Consider the following 17,752-nt stretch of genomic DNA (forward strand, 5'->3'; position numbering starts at 1 on the left):
TCAGCATCCAAATGACACCAAGCTTTCCTGAAAAAATATCTCTATTTATTTTCGTGTCCTTAGGAGGCTAAACTCTTGAAAATGTCTTCTGACATTTCTCAGTGCTTATGTATGCAGTACTATCTTTCATAAAATACAAGGCAGAAACACAAGAAGAAGTGAAAGAATGACCTGTGTAACAATCTATTTTAGTAACTGAACACTTTCAAAAAAAGGTTTTATTTATTTCCAGTGTAGTGACAACCCAGAACTCTGACAGGAACATTGTGTTTATTTCCTTGTGTGGTCATTTACATGTCTCAAAGATACACATTTACCATGTTAAGATGGCATTATGAATGTGATTTTACACACATGAAAGTCAGGAAACTCAAAATTATGGCTCCCAGAGCAACTTTAACTCCAGTTCATTCCACATAAACTGTATATTAAGGCAGGACAGCTATCACTATGCACAGTGTTAGAAAATGCCATGTGTACACAAAGGATTCAAGTTATCATTGCTGTGGGAACAGAGCCCTATTTAACTTCTGAATAAATGCATGTACGCTATTCCAGTTTTGCATTTTAATATCTGTGCCAAATAAAGCTGTTCACCCTTTTGCACAGGTGAAGCTCAGCTGCTCACACCAGACAAACATGTTTGGTTTAGCAGATTCACAGCTTATCTCATCATTTCCCAGGTATGGGAAGTATGATCCCAAGCCCAAGGTCCTGCAGTACTGAGCTGAAGGCTGAGCTTCATTCCAGCACACAATATGTTTTTGCCCATTACTCTTTCCTTCTCATTCAGCTCCGTAGCCAGAGAGAACACTGAAGAAGTTGTATTCAGGACTAAAACATGAAACCCATTTTGCCCAACACTTAGCCCACATGAAATGTTCATCATTTTGGCTTGGGCAGACATCCTATTTTAGGATAGATGAGTGACGTATTCACTAGAAAAGGATCTGCACGGTTCACATTCAACATTCCTAACTTTAGTCAACTAAATTTATGGTGTCAACTGAAAGAAAAAAAAGTGTCAACCAAGAAGGCAAATGACTTTTTGGCTCAGTGACACCCACAGATAGAAGATTAACTTATCCCAAATTTAATCTGGTTTTCTTTGCTCTCACTGTTGCCTCCTCTGTCTTTCCTTCAGCTCATATCTCTTCCTATGTTTCATACACATGTACACATGTAGTTTCTCCACCTCAGACATATCTATTTTTGGTGTCTCCACTGGAACGTTTTCTGCCAGTTTTCCATTCACTTTGCCCCATGGAGTTCCTCATAGCCTCAGTATTGATATAATTCCTGCAGCTGCTTCACAGTGTCAATAAAGGGTCAAAATCTGTGGAGGGCATTTTAGTGAGACAGCTCTTCTGAAAACAGTTTCTGCTTCTTGCACCAGATTGAGTCGAACATGTTTAAAATAAAGCAAGCTGGCATGGAGATACCATGTGTGAGTGTAAGGAGCCTGATGATTGCGCACTCTCAGAGCCAGGATCTGGCTGTATTTAATAAAGCAATAATGATCCTGGCTTACGTTTTATATTGCATCTTTTATTGGATTCCAAGAGGAGTACAGAGCACTTTATACTATGAATGGCATAGCAAAGCTATTTTATCCTGGAACAGCAGCTACTGGTGGGAGTGAGGAGCAACAACCAGAATATAACCCTCCCCTACATGACAAGGAGACAAGGGAATGACAGGGAGAGAAGAGGAATATCCAACTAATGTGTAAGGGGGTGATTTAATTATAGGCAAAATGTAATTTCCCAAATTGGAATGGGTCAGGTTACATGGGCATCAATACCCACATCTTCCAAAATATGCCATGAAATGTTCTGAATATTGATGTAATAGTTCAAGAACTTTGTCTCAGTGCCTGTTGAAGGGCAAGAATACCTGAACTGACTAAATTCATTCAGACCTCTCTCTTGAGTGCTGAATTTAGCTGGGAGGTGGCCAGATCTATGGGGGGTAATATGTTTGGCACATCCACAATGAAAACATTTTCTATAGTGAAATAAGAGTATTCATATATGCAATGAGCCAGACTGTTTTCCTTCAATGATCTGTGCTAGGCATTGGAAATCCTCTAAGGCTCCTGACTACGGTCTCTAAGGATGCTGGGCATCCTCATCCACATGGAGACCTCACACACATCATCCTCCAGCACAGACCTGCATGTTGCAATGAAACTGTGCTCTCCATGTCCTTCCTCTCCTGCATGTCTGAAGACCTTCATTTGAGTCACCCTACTCAAAACTCCCCAGGCCAGCTGCTATCCACCAATGCCCCAAGTCCTGTAAATCACTCTTCTAAGTTTGGAGTGTCAAAAGGCAGAGAGGGGTGCCGACCTTGTGGGAAGATGTGTGGGCAGTGCCTGCAGCTGACTTCTGAGCACGCCTGCAGGTGTGGGATCCACAGAGAGGATTCCTGAGGGACCTAAATAAAGGAGAAATGAGATCTGTCAGCAAGAGAGGGATTCCAGTTTGTCCCCTGTATTCACAAAGGCAAATCCAGTGACCTGGCCTTTTATACCCTTACATCTTTCCTGCCACTTTCCTGCTCCACCAAGAGCACTGTTTGGAGCATCCCATTATGCCATGGTGGGAACATTGGGGAAAGCTGGTGTGTCAACATTGACATTAGGTGACTTCTAGCAACACTGCCTGTAATCACACAGTTTATCATGCCCACACTAACAGCAACATTTTACTGGTGCACCTGTGTCAACACCACTCAGAATGAGTCACTCACCCTCAGTACATGTACGAATTACCTTTCACATTTAGTTTGTCAAGGAGGCATAGGTCACATCTGGCAGAGTTACTGAGTCAGTGCTCCAGGAATCTGAAACCACTACTCCCTCTACTGAATTCACTCACCCGCTTTTGTAAAAAAATTCTATTTCACCAATAAAATCCTGTCTGCCATAAGATTTAAAGATTTGAGCTTGAAGGGGCTATAATTATTTCTCTAGGGCTCTGTCGAGATTTCTGCAGCTTACACTTTCATTGTTCCCACATGACTTTGTATTTGTCATAATTTTTTCTAGAGCTGGTACAAGTTTTCATATTGTTCCATACAAATTGAAAATTGAAGATCAGACAGTATATGCGGATTGGGCTTTAAATGACTGACTATCAATAATAGGAACAAGCTGGCTGAATGATTAATGCAGCGATTAAAATGAGGTGTTTCATTGAAAAGCCACCTTTGCTGCTGGAGAGACAATACAACTTAATTTGTTTTCCAGCTAACTGCTTTGCTTAGTAGCACAGTGTTAACCCAGCTGATTTTTCTCCTTCTCCTACAGGACCTGAATGTTCCAGAAACTTTACTTCATCAAGTGGAGTGATAAAGTCCCCTGGATTCCCTGAAAAATATCCCAATAGCCTTGAATGCACTTATATTATCTTTGCACCAAAGATGTCAGAGATTATACTGGAATTTGAAAGCTTTGAGCTAGAACCTGATTCAAATACTCCAGGGGGAGCATTCTGTCGCTATGACCGATTGGAAATCTGGGATGGATTCCCTGATGGTAAGAGAAAAATGGACTGTAATATGCATAACCATTACTATGTAGTGGCCTGCAGAAGGCATATTCTCATTTTTTAAACTGTCATGCTAGAGAGATCCTTGCTTGATTTATGTGAAGTGAGTTGAATTAAAAAGAAATGGAGAAAATGCTCTGTAAATTCTTTCAGCATATCATAGTGTGAATGATTTTTTTTAATGAAATATGTTCAATTTTGAACAGTTGGCTTAGCAAAAACCTCTGTGTTCAGTGGTAATATGTGATGAACCTCCTACACTAAAATTACTTCAATGTGAAGCCTTATAATGAGTCCCCAAATTTTCACAGCTAACACATGAGTATAGTCCAGACATTTCCAACAAATTGCAGAAACTGGACTTCAGGTACTGACCCTCTGACTTGCAGAGGAACTGCGTTACAGACCAGCTGTCAAAGCAGAGAATTTCTTTACCAGAGAAAATGTGGTGTCCATGCAGTTGAAATCATAGTGACTAAACAATTACCCAGGTCAGTAAACAGTCACTGAGTTATTCATTCAGGTGGCTTCGGTGATGGGGCACTGCAGGGTTCCTCCATTATAGTGCTCTCTCTTCCAGCAGTTTAAGCAAATCCAAAGGTTTTATCTTAATTTGTTAATTTATAATCTCTGATTAGATGGGCACATGTGTCAGGGTGGGTGTGTTGGGTACCCTTCTGGAACGTCTCTGCCATCTCAGTAATTTTCCACTTAGTTGTTGACCACACTTGACCTTGTGTGTATTCACTAAGTGCATAGCTAGATATTAGCTAACCCTATGGAGCCAGAGAGCCCTCATTTCACCCTCCGTACAACCCCATATCTCTTTTTTATACTGAGTCTGACAAATAAAATAGTTGCATGATTTCTCTATGTTTTTCATATACAGCACTGGGTCTGCAAGATTCAAGTGTCCCCTGGGCAGGGCAGCCATGTACCAGTTCTCCAAGGACCTAGAGCCAAAGGCTGCAGCTGCAGCCTGGAAGGGATTGTTCGTGCCGAATGCCCAGCCTTTAGGGTGCCCAAATGCCTACATGAGCTGTGGAAACAGCTATGTAAAGTTGATTATTTGGAATGCCTTTTTCACTGTTTCTATGTATGACACAAGCTGATAAAGAGAAGCATCTTGAAGCTGTCCTTTTTCTTCTTAATTTTTAATTTGTAGCAAAATTCAGTGACTGAAGATTTATGTTGTTTGTGTTGGGCACTAATTACAACTATTTCAGTTTTCCGCTCATGTGATAACCCATATTAATAGATTTTTTTTGTTTGTTTTATGAACAGCAGTGGCAGTTTCTGTAAACTGCTAATCCTACATTAATATTTGATTTAAATGAACATATATAACTTAAGGAATCTATTTTAATAGCACACTTAAACTTGCCTGTTTTTCTAGCTAAATCCCTGATATAATTTTGCTTAAAGCTTTCATTGATGCTGCAGGAAATATATGTCTTTTAACATATAGTTGCTCTTTTTTTGTTTTTATTTTATGCTTAATGGGTTTATCATAGCTCTTTTCAATCCACTTCAGTAAAGAGTGAAGAAAGACCCATAACAGTAGCTAAAAGACTATTTAGTGTTTAATGCCTCAGTTAAGAAAGGCATAATGCCTCAGTTAGGAAAACAATATTTTAACAGTACAATAATGATGTCTGGAACATTTAATAATAGGTTTATTTGTATATAGGCCAAATCTGTCCTGTAGAGCTTGCATTTAAACTGATATTTGAAAAGATGTTCCAATAAATCAATTTATGTGTAATATAACCAAAAATAAATGCATTATTGTCAGTGTAGACAGTTTCAAAGCAGTAATTTCCTGGTTCAAGAAAGTGGCTGAGCCATACTGAAGACCAATTATCAACAGGCATTATCAGCCTTTCACAAACTGTCTCACAAACTGACTACACCCAAAATGATCCTGACATCCACTAAGGGTACTTGCATTCTACTTGTAAATATTCAACAGAATCTGTAGGCTGGAAAAAATGTTTCCTTAGATGCAAACTGTTGGAGGTTGCAGCAGTTGTAGGGAAATGTTTGCTGCATCATTTCACTGTAGTATGATCCTCAGCCAGCAGTCAGTCTCTCTTGTTTAACTTAACACTGCAAAGAAAGAGGGAATGTGATTGCTTCTCTATAAATGCATCACAGGACGAATCCCTGGGAGGGAGAACTATTTCAACTGAGGAGCAAAGCTGGCACAGGAAACCACTGGTACAATCTGGCCATGAACTGAAGATAGGGAGTATCTGGATACTGGAGAATATATATAGAGGGGGTATCTGGGGGAAAAAAATCTAGTTTGCATCCACATGAAGTAGTAAATTTCTACACAGTTGTAAATTAGATGGTATGGTTCTTTTTAATGAAGGGAGGAGACTCACCCAGGGTGAGTTTTTGAGACATTTGTCCATTTCCCCTTAGTCTGTGAAAAAATATTCTACACTATTAACTGAAACAGGGACATGGTTGTGTGCACTTCTAATTTGCTGGCATACTCCCTTGCACAATTTTAGCACACACCAATTTGCACTTTCCCAACAATTTCCTAAGCGTGTTTGGAAGACAGTGAAAGCTAGGGATCATTCTCAACAGGCATGTTGGACACAGCCAGCCAGTTTCAGAGGGAAGAGCCCCATAGGGGTGCCATACTGTTGGTCTGGTCCCAGGCTACTGGCTGCAGGTCAGTGTCTCTAGGGTGTCTCCTGGCCTGCTCTGTTTAGTGATATTTCCATAGAAAAGGAAGTTATTTTGCTTGTAATGCATTGCTGCTCACATGCCCACTTGTGTTAAAGCTACTGTTGTGCTGCACTGATAGAAATATGAGAGAAGGATTTTTTAAATATGTGGGAAAAATGTCTATCCTTCAGTTCACATCCTGTGCTCCACAGCAACACAGCTGTGGTTTCCTGGGATGATGGCAGTATCTTAATAGGAGAGAGGGAACAGTTTTTGGAAAAGAGTTGTGGTCTCAACCAGAGCAGATTTAGATGGACAGCCCCCTAACATGCATCCCTAGAAAGCAGGCATCAGTGTTTGAGCCAGGCACAGTCAGTCCCTCTGTTCTCAGCAGGGAACAGCATCCCACGCAGACCTGTCTCAGCATCTACTTTGGGGCACAGTTAATGGACCTCTGGAGTTTCTTGTCTCATTGTCTGTACTGGGAGCTATGAATCCCTAAGTCAGATGTAAACTTTAGATGCCTAAGTTAGAGCAGATGAAACCCAGCATAAGTGGAAAATGTTTTCACTTTAGAGTTTGATCAGCTACAGTCGCTAGAGATCAGCAGGAAATAAATTTGCTGGTTTATACATTTGTGATTTTTTTTTTTTCCTTCCTTCCCCCCAAAAAAGCAAAAAGTAAAGAAGAGAAATGTTCTTTTAAACAAATTTTCACAATGATGTTTAAAAGGATATGTCAAAGTCAGTAAGCTTCCATTTACATTTTACTTCTATGTAATTTCCATTTCACTGATGGAAAACAATTTTCTGTTAGAGAATTTGACAGCAACTGTAACAGTCATTCAAAAAGACTTTAATCCTGAAATGCTCTGTCACAATCATGGAGTCCTCAGCCTACCTGGTTGTCCTTTTAGTGGATTGAAGCTGGCAAGTGCTGAGTATTTGAGACTTGATTTTACAAAATACGTGCTTATCTTTGAAGCACGTGAACAGTTAGATTGACTTCAAAAGGAATTCACCAAGGACACTTATGGGACTGAAGTTAAACAGTGGTATAAGTGTTTGGCTGTTTCAAGAGGGGAATGGTAGGCATTCAGGAATGCCTCAAACCTGGTATTTTGTTTCATGAAAACAACCCTGTTGAAGAATATTTAAGAACTACAGGTGCATGTTGCAAATATTGTACAGAAAAGGGACCATGGTCTCAAAGAGATAACACGTGGATTTAGAGCAGGAGAGTGAGTAGGTCTCAGAATAGAAATATATGATTTTGCATGAATAAACTAGACACCAAAAATATCTTTGCCCAAGGCACAGATACGTCTCAGCCAGCCTCTGCTGAGAACACTCCATTGATGACTTAGAAGAAAAATAGCTCACTCAAAATGAGGAGTAGCTTTAGTGATGAATTGCACATATTCATCATGCAGGTCTCTTTAAAGCTCTATAGGCTGTCTACTAGGGCTCAAATGTAATTTAAAGAAGTTTACATATGGTTTGAGAACCACAGCCGAAGTATTGCTGCTTCAGTCAATACCACAAGAGCTTCCACTGAATTACAGAGCAAAGCAGAATGCTTCACTGCAGTCATTAACATCAGTGCAAATGAAGGCTGCTATTAATCTAAGTGTGTTTCCCCTGTTGTGGTTGCTTTCTACACTCTTGTGAGAAGCTATTAAGATATAAGAGTGTACACAAGCTCAGTGTAGCTGACTACTGGATTGTGAGGATGGAATTAATTTTTCAGTTGTTTCCTCTTTAGCATCCTAAATTGTGTGAAAATATTTTGTCAATAAAAATCATAGTGCTGTGAAAATATTGTCCACAACATACCTGCATACTTATAAAAAACAGCTTTAAAATTAAATACATGGCTAGTTAATATAACATTTGCTGTAATATTTTAGAAATCTGATATACCTTTTTTTTCCTTGCTTATGGGTTTTTTTTTAACCCTAATTCAAAAGCTAACATTTCAACTAGATGGGCAAATGTGTATTTCAGTAAGTCTCAAAATTCCTTGTATGAATATTCTTTGTCCAGAAGGGCAAACAATAGTAAAGAAAAGAAGAATCAGTAAGGATAAGGTTTCTGTTTAGTCTTGAACAACCAGCCACATTGTGTATATTCTGCACTCAGATCTGGAAACCTTCAAAAATATTTATTAAGAATAATCAAGGATTTATTTAAACTATAGAATTAGATTCTGCATTTTGGGAAATGCATGCAAAATAGGCTTCTTAGTTGTCTGTCCATCTTTTAACCAGAGAGTTAGTCAGTTTTCCAGTGTATAATACTATACCAGTGGAAAGAGGAGCCAAGGTCTCAGAAATTGCTACAGCATGGGCAGTCAGATGAGGTAGCTGGCTCACTGAAATGCCTTCGTTCTGCAGGTAGTGTAGAAGCATCCTCGAGTGAGGACATATCCAAGTAACTCACGTTTGGAATAGCCCTTCCTGGGGGATGCTGATGCAGCAATGTGATGGTTCACAGTTAGAGGCTGCAAAGAGCTTTCTAGGCCTAATGACTTTTCAGCACCTTCTGCCCTAAAATTCCCATTTGGAACTCTACGCAGTCTGTTATGAAATCCCATCTCATTTCCTAAGGAATTTTGAGGAAAATGGTAGAAAAAAACCAGTGACATAGTCTGCCTAAAGAGACAGCAGTATCACCCCCTGGATGACTGCTCAGATGGGTTTCCTGCACAGCATATATTTGACGTAGTGACACATGAAATATTTGATAATTTATTGTCATTCAAAAGTTTTCAAGACTTAAATGTTAAAAAATAGAAGAGGGGGAACTTTGTGTTAGCTATTTATAGAAGAAGGAGAATCTCTATTTCATCCAGTTGTGCTCAGATCTATATCATATTAGCTCAGCAGGCTACGGTTTGCATGTTGTGCAAAAAAAATTCAATACCTCTTTGTGTCATATTCTGCACATTTTTGGCTCTTGCATCTACATAGCTAGAAAAGGGAATAGTGCTGTGATAGCAGGGCCAATCTGTTAAAGACTCAAATGCATAATCACTAAATATGTCTTAAAAATTATAAACCAGTGAGTCATGGGGAATCTTAAAGCCTGTCTGCTTTAAACAAAGTTCTCTTCTGTTTGTCATCTCGAAGAGGCTTCCCTACAGGAAATGGGAGGAGGGAAGCTCAGAGTACCATAACATGGTAGCCTTATCCTCCTTATTTTCTTGCAATTCAGAGCACCATCAGCAGCTATAATCTTGAAAGCCATTCTGGGAAAGAGCAGGATCAGAGCTGTTTGCACACAGAAAATGCAAAAGAAAGCAAAAACAAATACAAAACCAAGAACCTACAGCAATTGGAATGTGGGGGCATTATTTTGTGTTTTTAAAAATCCGTTAGTGCTATCAGTCTAAACAAATTCCTCTCTCCAAAAAATAAAACCGTGAAGCTTTAATGCTTTCTAGGATAAGGAGGAATACAACTCATATCCTCTATAGGATGTTTCATTCTATCAATGCTGCATTGAACAACCTTAGCGCAAAAAGTCTGAGTTGGCAGGTATTTTAAATGCCATGGGATTGCCAAGGCAACTGAAGACTAACTGTGGCCAGAATGGATAGAAAAGCACATGCTGGCAGCAAGAGCTATAGCATCAGATCTCCCTCTTTCTGGCAACTCTAGGGCCTTACAGAAATGTGTAGCTTACATAATAAAGTTGTTCCAAGCTGGAACTGTTTTACTTGTTGTAAAATGCCAATAAATGACTAGAAAATTATGTTAGCTGTAGATTTTCTTTGAACTGTGAATAATTAGGATATCTAAACATTTTATATTTTAAACTGAAAGTGTAATGGACTTCCTAGAGAAATGACAAGGTGTTAATTTAAGCCTGGAAAGCCAGTGGTGTAAGCATTAGAATGATGCCTCATGATTATTTTCCTGATTGACTCCATGGGTGGGTTTTAGCATTATCTTTTCTTATTGTTTGTAAGCACAGATGTACCACCATTCCACAGCCTAGGGACATATCTGTAGGGAATGCTCAAGTGCTAGAAGGCCACATATGTTGGTTGTGAATTGAGTAGCTTAATTAAGGAAAAAGATTATCTCATTGCACAGGAAATGCTGAAAAATATCAGAATCAGGTTTATACAGTATTAACATTAATAGAGATCATGTATCTGGGTATGTGTGCATATTCTGTGGCATGGAGATATACTTAAGAAATCCTTGCTCTTTTGAAAGGATTAAGATTTAACTCCTAAATTCTTTTGCAATATTCTTTAATAATGACCATAGGGGCAAAAGAACTATGACGGTCTGCAAGCCTAAATAAAGGGGGATGAAGAGTCATTTGGTCATAGTCTCAATATAAGTCAAAAATGCTTTTCAGAGTTTGAGATGAAATTAACAGATCATTGCAGTATAGAGCATAAAACCTGGAAGGCACTGTTTGAAGTCCTCACAGCATCTTGTGTACTGGGCTGGCAAAATCAGACCATTCAGTTGCTCTTGTCATAAATTGGTGCTTCAATCACACTTTGGAAAATACTTGTGGCACTGTATGTGTAATTTTGTGCATCGCTGCCCTCTCTGCACACTTTGAAGGACACTCTTTGAAATCCTGGTTCTTTACATTTTCAGAGGTTCATGGAGTGCTATCTGGAGCATTTTAGAAGCACGATTGCTAGGATAGGACAAACAATTTGTTGTTTATCACTAAGTTATTGATGGCATTGTTATTTTGAACTGTTACAGAGGTTCACCATTTCCTGCTGAGGGACTGTCTTTGGGAGGATATTGTAGTGGCATCTATTGTTAGAGCACTGGTAGTTTACTATTGTATCCTGTCTCTTTGCAGTTGGCCCACACATCGGGCGTTATTGTGGGCAAAACAACCCAGGACGTGTCCGGTCTTCAACTGGGATTCTTTCAATGGTATTTTACACTGACAGTGCGATAGCAAAAGAGGGCTTCTCAGCAAACTACAGTGTGTCACAGAGCAGTGTCTCAGAAGGTCAGTATTTATCTATCCCGCAGAGCTTCTTGGAAAATACTCTCTGTTATGTTGTCTTGCACACCAGGTGTTGCTTGAAGCTTCAAAGAAACCTTAAATAAATAAGATGGTGAAGAAGGATTGGTTCTGTTTTTCTTTTTTTCTATTTTTTTTTAAAGAACAGTTGCCCTTTGAAAAGCAGTGCAAGAAGCAGAATTCTCCTTACAGTTTTATTCCACTGTGTTGCCAGGAAGTTGGGATAATTATTGTGAAAAACTATGCTGACCAAGGAAATACAGGAATGCAGAGCAATTGAACACTTGCATTAAAACAATGAAACATGAACAATGAATGCACTATCCAAAGCCTTCTTTTATTACATGGTATAAGCTCTGATGATCGATTTCTTGAATAAAAGGAACCACTTAATATATGTGCTCTTGTTAAACCATTGCATAAGCTATCTAAGCTTTGTTCTCTGTCTCGTATTTTTTTCTCAGTTGACTCATTTTCATGCTTACCCTTTGGACAGAGAATGAAACGAAGTGAGGGAGACAGGAAAATAACAGGCTATGTTTTACCATGTCCTTGCAGATTTCATTGCTTTCCTCAGTGATAAAACACACACTTTAAATCAAACTCCCTCCTTTCTGTGTCTTACTGAGTTTCGAGCAGATTCACGCAGATTTGATGTACTTGTTTAATCAAAGAAGGGACAAAAGAAAAATGAGTGAATTGAAAATTTAACTGGAACTCCCCATCTCTCCTCCACTCCCTGCCTTTTTGACAGCTTTTCCATAGCCAGGAAAAGGGAATGGGGGACACACAGCCTCTGTGGATGGGAGGCATTGTACCTTCGGCTAGTTTGGTTTCTCCTTATGTAGGTGCTGCTCCTATCCCTTCATAATTAGCACAGGCAACTTGTGTCCCCATGTCCACCTCCTCCACAGTCACCCTCCCTAGGCTGTAGGTGCACCATCATCACATCTAAGTCAGAATTAATAATATCTGCTATGCTGAGATGCCTTCAGCTCTCAAACACAGGACAACAGAAGTTAGTGTGTATGAAGACCTTTTTGTATGATAAGAGGAAGCATTTTATATGCTGCAGACTTAGACTGAGAAGCAAATTCTCTCGTTTAACTTCAGCCACCCTTGCTCTTTGTGTTGTCTGGTCACCTCCAGAGGACAGCCCAATCTATTTATCTCAGATATGTGAGATGTCCCCAGGAGGTACTTGTCCCTCTCAGTAGACTACAGGGAAAGCCAACATGTCTAGATCAAGCCAGACAATTTTTAGGTATTTTGATATTACTCCCACCTATCATGTTTTGCATTCTTTGTAGTGACTTATGGCTTTCCTTCAGATTTCAAGCAGAAGTTCCTTTCCTTTGAGTCTTACCCTAATGTAGTTCAGCTTCAGTACTTCACCATGTACCTAACACATTGAAGCAGCACAGAACTGGGGGAGAAGGTCCTATTCCACAGGAAATGCAGTTGGTATGGTTCGGTTATGTGTAGCCCCAACTACGACTCCTATAAAATACCCTGATAACATTTCTGAATGTAAATTTTTTTGATCCCTATCAAAGATTTTTTACTTTAGCTTTCATTGAAAAACCAAAACTTTTTTAAAGCTCATTTTTCCAATTCCTGGATGTTGAAGCCTTCAGCTCAGCACCCACCCCTCTGTTAGGGAAGCATCAGCTCCAGAGTAGGTGCAATAAAAAGGAGCATACATCCAGCATATATCCAACTCCATTTCACACAATTATTTTAGCTTAAATTCTAATGAAGGAATGAATTATATTTCTATCGTGTGAAGTCCTTGAACAGAAGCATAGGCACATGAATTTTTTTCTCCTGCCCTTGTGCTGGGGTTAGTAAACTTCTGACATGAAGCCCCAGGAGCACCTGGGTGTGAGGATGTATCTGAAGCTATTGCCTTCTCTTGCCTTAGTGAGGGTTGGAGCCTTTATTTTTGAAGACTGAGAGAAGAATTGAGTCAATCTGCCCTATCAACCTTTGAACTCACTATAGTGATTAGGAAGTCAATTGATTCTAAATTATCTAGGTAATTTTTGTGTCAACAAAAAGAGATTGAATGGAGATGATCAACTCATTTACAATACACCATGTTACAGAAGAGCTGGTAATTTCCTTAGGTCAATAATCTTCTGGCCTGAATTCAAATTTTGTTGATCTATTTCATTCCAGTGTCCAGAATCCAAGAGAATGGCTGAAATTTTAATAATCATTTCTAAGCATTTCATTTTTTTTGTACTGAAGTAAATAGTTTTAAAATCAAATTATTTCATAAAGTCTTCTAATTTGTCTTTTCTGGGTTGTGCATAATTTTGGGGTGAATATACATTGTTCTATATTATGAATCCACAGGAGTGTCTGTGCTAGCCTAGGATAGGCACTTCTATTGTCCTATACTGAAATGGCTACAATATTGCACTAAAAATATTTGTATAGCATTATTATTGCAGGAATTGCCATGGCAACTCGAATGACGGTATTAAGAATGACACCATAAGCCCAACACTACCTCACTTAAAGTTGCTAAAATATTCAAAGTCACATAAAAATAAATTCTTTAGATATTCATATTCAAAGCAGGGAAATGTTCTTACTATTCAAAGTCTAAATCAAAAAGCTGACCATAATAATGATGGTAATTTATTTTTCTTCAGATTTCCAGTGCATGGAACCACTAGGTATGGAGTCAGGAGAAATTCACTCTGATCAAATCACTGTCTCCTCCCAGTACAGCGCTATCTGGTCTTCAGAAAGGTCCCGGCTAAATTACCCTGAGAATGGATGGACCCCAGGGGAAGATTCTATCAGAGAATGGATACAGGTAAAAAGATAACATTTTAAAGATGTTATTAATAATACTCTGTGGAGTTTATTGAACGTGGAGAATGCAAAAGAAAGAAAAAAAATAACACAGTAAAGTACCTCTACATAATTTAAGAATCATTGCAAGTGAATAGCTCATATTCCCTATTAGACAGACAAAAAAAGACTTACTCCCAAAGGTATAGGAAAAGAAAAGGTCAGGAAGATTAATTCTTCTCCTTCCCACATCTATTGTTTTTGCAGTCTTCTGAGCACAAATAACAGAGATTTTGGTTTAGTGGAAAAGTCAATATTAGTTTAACATGTACTTAAAGTGGTATGTCCCAGTAAACTGAGCATGTGCTATGTCTCTAGCTGATTACAGTTAAGCATTAATACAATGTGGTGCTTTCATGCACTCAGATTTCACCTCAGAAGACCTATGTCCCTCCCAGAATGTGTTACTCACAGAATGAGTTCAGTGGTCTCTGGTGGCTATTCTTCCACATCCTTAAACACAACATTCATTAGCAAGATGGGCTGCCTTGGCTTTGCTCTGTTAATGCAGGAGAAATCCTACAAACATTTGTTGCCATGAAGAGTTGAGTTCAGTCAGTCTCTTTGGGCTTGTTGTTTGTTATATATTATCAGGTCTGTAGCTGAATGGTGCATAACTCCTGAACAAGCTAAGATTATTCATATCAATTACTGGATACAAAAAAACTATCCTAGCAGGCAAGTATTAATATCATTATATGAAAAAAACACTGATTTGCTTCAGTTGTAGGTTGACTTACACTACTTAGCTGAAACTTAGATTCTATTTCTGTTGGCAAAAGCTAGGAGAAATGCTTAAGCATATTCTATCTATACTACTAATATTGAAAACTTGTTCAGAGATTTGAAACATTCCTCCTACTTCTGTTATTTTCTATAGGAAATTACTAACTGACATATAAAAACAATGCCTTATTAGCCTTTCATACAAATGTTCACACTGGTGTTTCCTGTGAGGTTTGATGTCTGCAAGAAAGCTCAAAAACATGTTGAGTAGCAGTTAGTAAAGGGAAGAAAGAGGGGGAAATCTTTCATTTCTGATCCCTGGCACACAACGGGACTCTCAGGTGTCCTGCTTAGGGGCCCCTCTGCATCCTGAGCTCTTGGCAACGTGGTAATTGCGTACAATGGACCTAATCAGACTTCAGAGTGGCAAAAAAAAAATCTGTTGATCCTTTTTCTTTACTTAGGAACATTAAAATCTCCTCAACCTTATCTAAGTGCAAGGTTTGTTATTAACCATTGCCACTTGCAATCCATGAAACACACATGGAAAAAGGATGGAATGCACCAGAATCAAATTCCATGTGTTTCATCTGGTCAGAGGGCAGCCACTTTTGCTTTGTTTCCTTCTTTTCTGCTGTCACTTGCACATTTATGACCAGATAATCAAAACAAGAGAGTTAGTCAAATCTCATTCATGTGTTCTGGGTGCTTATTAACTTTATTAAGTTATGATAACTACGTACCCATATATTACCTATATATATATCTTAATCCTTTCATTTAGAACTAGATCTTTCTGAGAAAAAGTTTCAAAGGACTTCTTTTTACCATAAACTTCTTTAATAACAGACACATAACAGAATTCAAGCTACTCCAGGTTTTATACTTAAAACAGCTCAGGGTACCTCAGGCCCCCTGCACATGAATTTATCAACCTCCTTTGCCTCCTGCCATAAACCAGGGCACTCAGGGGCTGAAACAACCACTGAGCATAATTTTTAGCAGCTTTTATCTGCCTCCAGCTACCACATCAGCCCAGAAGCTGGTGGTTATTTGCATGCTTCGCTGCTCATGCCACAGCTCTCATCTGCTTCACCCACCTCCTGGTCTGGAATAAACCATTTCCCTGAGCAGTCTAGCCCTTGGGCACCTCCTTTGCTGCCCAGGGCCCGTGGGGAGAGACCAGTATCCCCAAGGCAGACTTCATCACAGAGCAATCAGGCTGTAGCTATGTCTTGTTGGCAGGACTAAGCCTACAAAGTCTTGCTTGAAGATTCATTACATTGAGTAGAGATGCTTTACACAGCTGCTACGTAGTTTCTATCACTCAACGTATGCAGCAGAAGGAACTGAGCTAGTTCAGAGATTGAGTATATCATCCCCTTTCACAAGGTACATTTTAACTCATCCTTGGCTCTGACAATTTTATGCTTATTTTATTGTGTTTTAATTCTATACTGATGTTGATAATTCAAACTTCCAACTGTGTTCTAAATGCTTTCCTGTTAATCGACAATCTTGAGATGGGTGCTAAGGGCTTCAGACCATCAGAAACCCCAGTAAGAGGGTCCTTGTGCATATGAATCTCCATCTTCTATGAAGTCTTGATGCCACTGGCAGTAAGTGCATGTTGTGAATTTGTGTCTGGATAAAATATTGAAGTTCCATGTTTCCTCTGTACAAATAACCCTGGGAACAGATGTTCATCTCCATAAGAGCTTACAGACAAACAACCAAGGACACATAACTGATAAAATACTCTGAAATTACCCATAGAAAAAAATTGTAATATTTTATAAAAAGGAGGAAGGCACTTGTATGTGAAGGACTGAGGTCACTTTGTTCTGCTTTGTTGTGCATGCTATTGTAAACTAGTCATTTATGTGAAGTATTTGCTTTTGTGCAGTGCAGCATAAATGGATTTTTGCTGCACAGTGCAAGGACTCTAGAAGATATTCAACAGCAAGAAACAAAGCTGTAGGATACAGCAATGCTGAACTTAGAACTTTCAAAGTGAAAATTTCTGCCGATATGCCATTGTGTGAGAGACAGAACTTTTGTGTATATCAGTTAATCATTAATTTTTTCATAATTGCAGGTTTCCATACCTGCACAAACACTGCAGCTGGTTAAATAATGATGTCTGCCTTTGAGCTGCTAATGTACATATGCAACTAAGGCATATGTATGAGCCCTGTACAGTCATACACGGGCAGAACAGCTTGAAAATTCAGCTCCAAATACTAATTTCCTCAGTGTGTCAGGGGTTTTTTGTATGGGGGAAATATTACAGTTCTCCTTTCCCTTCCTTTTACCAGTCCCTCCAAGGTTAATGTTTTTGTTAAGACAAAAGAAACAGAAAACCTCATTGAGTATCAGCCAAAGGAAATAGGTATCTATAGAGGACGTCTAGAGGGCTTGAGATATTATTGTCCCCTTTGAGCTGTTGAAGTCTTTTGGACCATTTCAACAAAATAATTAGGAAAATAGTGTTGGCTTGTTATTAGTAATGGATTTGCATGAGTTCCATCTGTAGACCTGAAACCCATTCTTTCGTGGAAAAACTGGACTGCTCCTTTGTGGCTGACAGGTATGAGCTCCTGAGTCCATCTGAGTGACACCTGCTTACCAGGCTCTGTTAAGTGAAAGTTGCCTTTCTCTTCCTTTCCTTAGTTGTTTAAAAATAAATGTCAAAGCTTAGATTCAAAATAACCATAGTACAGTCACACTGTAAGTCTGCACAGTACTTTCTCCATTTTATTTTTACTCTCAAACACAGAAAATTGCTCAACTAACCTGAGATTTGGCGTGATTCCTTAATCAGAAACAGAGTCACTCTAGATTGAATTTCTTCTTTAAAAACACAATAATAAGTCTGTGAATTTTCCAATACGAATGGAATAAGGA

General features: G+C 38.9%; 1 protein-coding gene across 1 annotated transcript in view; it reads left to right on the plus strand.

The window, feature by feature from the left end:
- The window catches only part of NRP1 (neuropilin 1), a 113,112-nt gene that overhangs the window by 47,684 nt on the left and 47,676 nt on the right, over nt 1–17,752 (plus strand). Inside the window, 3 exon segments of the mRNA XM_069006496.1 lie at nt 3,314–3,541; nt 11,081–11,236; nt 13,915–14,081. Of these exon segments, the coding sequence (XP_068862597.1) occupies nt 3,314–3,541; nt 11,081–11,236; nt 13,915–14,081 (551 nt within the window).

This window comes from Aphelocoma coerulescens, chromosome 2, assembly GCF_041296385.1.
Source record: "Aphelocoma coerulescens isolate FSJ_1873_10779 chromosome 2, UR_Acoe_1.0, whole genome shotgun sequence".
Taxonomy (NCBI): Eukaryota; Metazoa; Chordata; class Aves; order Passeriformes; family Corvidae; genus Aphelocoma; species Aphelocoma coerulescens.